The sequence below is a fragment of the Jaculus jaculus genome, chromosome 18 (genome assembly GCF_020740685.1).
Source record: "Jaculus jaculus isolate mJacJac1 chromosome 18, mJacJac1.mat.Y.cur, whole genome shotgun sequence".
Taxonomy (NCBI): Eukaryota; Metazoa; Chordata; class Mammalia; order Rodentia; family Dipodidae; genus Jaculus; species Jaculus jaculus.
The window spans coordinates 26,941,738-26,945,772 of NC_059119.1; the positions used below are offsets into that span (position 1 = coordinate 26,941,738).

A 4,035-nucleotide genomic window follows, 5' to 3' on the forward strand; every position below is an offset into this window, starting at 1 on the left:
TATTTGCCAACAGCTTCTGCCACTGTTGTACAACATATACTATTTGTCACAGTGGTTGGCGTTTTGCCAACTTTTACCAGCAGGTTAGTAAGGCTCTGATTAGTTCAGAACTCTCCTAATCTAATCAACAGGATTCCTGTTGCCTAGAGGGATATTATATTCTGCCTTCAGGTTGATCAGTCCTCCTACCTCTTCATGCCCAGTGCTGTGATGAAAGTACTTGGTCTTCATGCATGGCTTACAATGAAAGTATGTTTTCTTTATTTGCAAACAGACAAAGGTACAGAGAAAAGACCAAAGGCAAGAAAGAGAAAGAGACAAACACGGAGGAAGAAAGCAAGCAAGGGAGCACAGGCCAGACAGAGTAGGCACACCAGGGCCTCCAACTGCTATATAAGAACTCTACATACATGGACTTCTTTGTGCATCTGAATTTAGGGGATTACAAGGGAATCGAACACGGGTCTTTCAGCTTTGCGGACAAACGCCCTAAGTGCTGTGTCATCTCTCCAGCTCAAGTTGAGCTTTACTTTTGGTGGGTGGGGGAAGGGGTTCGAGGTTAGGTCTCACTCTGGCAAAAGACCTGGTATTAAACATGTCCTCTCAGCGTGTCCTCTAACACACAGCAATCCTTCTACCTCTGCTTCCCTAGTGCTGGGATTCAAGGTGTGCACCACCACGCCCTGCCTAGTAAAGCTTTTCCTTAGGCAACATTGTAAACAAACAATTAACCTCTGAGTACACGACCCCCATGCACACTACCAAGAATGTTAGGACAGCTCAAGGGACCAGTCAGTTCCAACTTCCTGTCAGCAGGATTTCTATTGCCCAGGGGGATGATTAGGTTATGTTGTCTGGTTGGTCAGATTCACAATGAAGGGAGAGCCTACAGGGTGTGTCGCAGAGGTTGTGGGTGGGCAGGATTGGTGGAGGGAGGAAGTACCTCCTCCTCCGAAGGGTGGTCCTTCCCATGGTGGACTGGATATAAAGAAGCTTGCAGAGCTCACAGACCCTTCCACCTGGAGTCCTGGGCTGCCTGCAGGACTACACACCCAGTCTCAGCTGCCCTTCGTCAAGCCTGCAGTACAGTCTTGTCAGCCTTGCACCGGGACGGAAGACCAGAGGTTCACACGGGAATTCATCACAACTTCGGTCCAGACTGGAACGACCACTGCTTCCACCCTTGTGGATTGGGTAGACACTGGGTTCCTCAGGCTTGCAGAGAGCTACTGTTGAACTGCTCAGCGCAAATACTTCAGTAAATGGAAGAAAGAAGTCTGTCCGAAGCCGAGGCCTCTGCCTCTTCCAGAATGGCGACCCTGGAGACCTTGCAGGTGGAGGCCAGCTGCCCCGTGTGCCTGGACTATCTGCAGGAGCCCGTGATCACCCACTGTGGCCATACCTTCTGCAAAGCCTGCATCACCCAGTGCTGGAAGGACCTGGAGAGTCACTTCCCCTGTCCAGTCTGCAGGAAGACATCCCGCCACCGAAGTCTCCGCCCCAACTGGCAGCTGGGCGGCATGGTGGAAGTTGCCAAGCAGCTCAAGCGGGGAGTCAAGCGGAAGGTGAGGGAGGAGAGCCGCCTGTGCCCCCAGCACCACCAGCTCATCTGCCTCTTCTGCCACAAAGACCAGGAGGCCCTGTGTGTGCTCTGTTCCATTTCTCACATTCGGCAGGACCACAAGGTGGTGCCGCTGGACCAGGCCGCCCAGGACTGCCAGGAGAGACTGCACGAGTGCCTGGAGGCCCTGGAGCAGAAGATGAGGGACGTGGCCCGCAGCAGGTCCTCGGAGGAGAGGAAGCCCCGCGAGCTCAGGAGACTGGTGCAGCGTCGCCGAGAGCAGATCCTGCAGGAGTTCGAGGAGCTGCACAGGCGGCTGGAGCAGGACGAGCGCTGCCTGCTGTCCCGGCTGCAGGACGAGGAGCAGGAGCTCCTAGGGAGCCTGCGGGTCAGCGCTGCCCGCCTTGGCGACCAGCAGCAGGCCCTGAGCCACATGGCCGCGGAGGTGGAGGGCAGGAGCCAGCAGTCGGGCTTGGAGATGCTCAAGGACGTGCAGAGCGCACTGAAGAAATGTGAGGAGCTGACCACCATGGAGGTGGCTCCCGTCGCCATAGAGCTGACCACGACCTTCGGCAGTTTCCCCAGGCAGTACTTTGTCCTAAGGAAGATCCTTCAAGAGCTGAGTGCCAATGTGACTCTGGACCCCGAGACTGCTCATGCTAACCTGGTGGTGTCTGAGGATCGCAAGAGCGTCAAGTGTGTGGAGACACGACGCCCCAATGTCCCTGACAAGACACCATGGAGGTCCAACGCGTGTCCTTGTGTCTTGGCTACCGAAGGCTTCAGCTCCGGTCGACACTACTGGGAGGTGGAAGTGGGTGACAAGAGCCACTGGGACATAGGAGTGTGTCAGAAGCCTGAGAGCCAAAAGGGGGAGCTCACTCAGTCCCCTGGGAATGGCTTCTGGCGACTCAGGCTTTGGAATGGGGACAGCTATGCAGCCACCACCTCGCCTTTCACTCCCTTGGTGGTCAAGGTGAAACCCAAGCGCGTGGGTGTGTTCCTGGACTATGAGGCTGGCACGCTGTCCTTCTACAATGTCACCGACCGCTCCCATCTCTACACCTTCACGGACACTTTCACGGAGAAACTTTGGCCCCGCTTCTACCCGGGCATCTGGGAAGGGAGAAAGAATGCCGCCCCACTTAGCATCAGAACCCCCACTGACTGGGAGTGAAGGTCGGGTTGTGCTTTCTTAGGAAGAATGCATGCTCAAGGGTGGAGGGATTTGCATGTACTGTTTCCAGACCCAAGTGGCTGGTCTACACAAAACCTCTGTATAAGTTGGGGGGAGGGGAATTGGTACTGGTGGTGGTAGGATGGTGGTCAGGTATTGTAATCATTGTATATGGGTTATATGTATGGGATTTTCAATAAAAACTTTTAAAAAAGAAATAGAGTGTTGAGCTTTCCTTCCTGTGTTTTTTTGGAATGTCTTAGTGTCTGCCTGCTTCTAGTCTCAACTATTTTGAGCTTCTTTTGGTTTTCGGGGTTTGTTGTGAGGGGGAGGGGAGGCGGAGGGGAGGGGAGGGGAGGGGGAAGGAATGGGGTGGGGAGGGGGAAGGTTGGGGGAGTGGAGGGTGAGGGGAGGGGAAGAGGTCGGTGTTCATCTCTGAGCAATGTGGACTCTTTCCATTGACAACTTGTGGGAGAGAAGACATTTTGAAATAGCCCTGGGTAGATACTGGTGTGACACACATTCTACTTTTCATGCATTTCTGAGGTCCCGTGGTAAAGCCATCAAGACCTGTATGCATTCCTAAGGTAGAGCCTTCACCATCTATTCATTTTTGAAAATGACATTTCTTATGGGTTTTTTGAGGTAGGTTCTCACTGTAGTCCAGCCCGACTCTTCAACCACACAAGGGAAGTAACATTTAAGATCTTCTGTGGCCACAAGTGTCTTGTTCCTTTAAGAAGGTTTTAGGGAGTCTATGGAGCTCTTTGTTGAAAAGAGATGAAGGACGGTGGCTGCCAAGGGTCAAGTATTCGAGGAGTTTTCTGAGGACACAGATAAGGCATGATGTTTATAAGGGAGAAAAGAGAATAGTGGAAAGTAACACACACATATAAACTAATAAGGAGAGGGAAGGAAGGTCCCTGGTATTTTTTTGCACAGTAATATTGCCATTACCTATTTGATTTGCCAGAGGTCAGAATGTGGGTAGAAGGAAAGGGTGGGAAGAAAGGAGAGCCCCTGTGTCTCCCTCGGCCTTCAATACACAGAGAGAGTTCATGGCAGCATGAGCTGCACAGAGAGAGAGAGAGAGAGAGAGAGAGAGGGAGAGAGGAAGGGAGGGAGTGAGGGAGGGAGGGAGGGAGGGAGGGAGAGACCTTGTCTCAAAAACAAACAAACAAACATAAAAAAAGAAGAAAGCATATAAAATACCCATTGAGAGCAATCATGGGGCTCGCGGAAAGGCTCTGTAGTGAAAGGTGTTTAGTTTCAATACCTGAAGACTCAGTTTTCTTCT

The 4,035-nt window shown here is 52.3% G+C and overlaps 1 protein-coding gene across 2 annotated transcripts; it reads left to right on the top strand.

Annotated features, from left to right (window-relative positions):
- The first annotated feature begins 1,262 nt into the window (after positions 1–1,262).
- On the top strand, positions 1,263–2,738 carry LOC123455843 (E3 ubiquitin-protein ligase TRIM39-like). Of its 2 annotated transcripts, XM_045137807.1 has the most exons (2): positions 1,263–2,432; positions 2,467–2,647. In XM_045137807.1, exons 1-2 carry the CDS (start codon positions 1,263–1,265, stop codon positions 2,539–2,541), a joined length of 1,245 nt encoding a protein of 414 aa, XP_044993742.1. In that variant the 3' UTR covers positions 2,542–2,647. The 2 variants fall into 2 exon arrangements, with proteins under 2 accessions (XP_044993742.1, XP_044993741.1); XM_045137806.1 differs by having other exon boundaries at positions 1,263–2,738.
- The last annotated feature ends 1,297 nt before the right edge of the window (positions 2,739–4,035 follow it).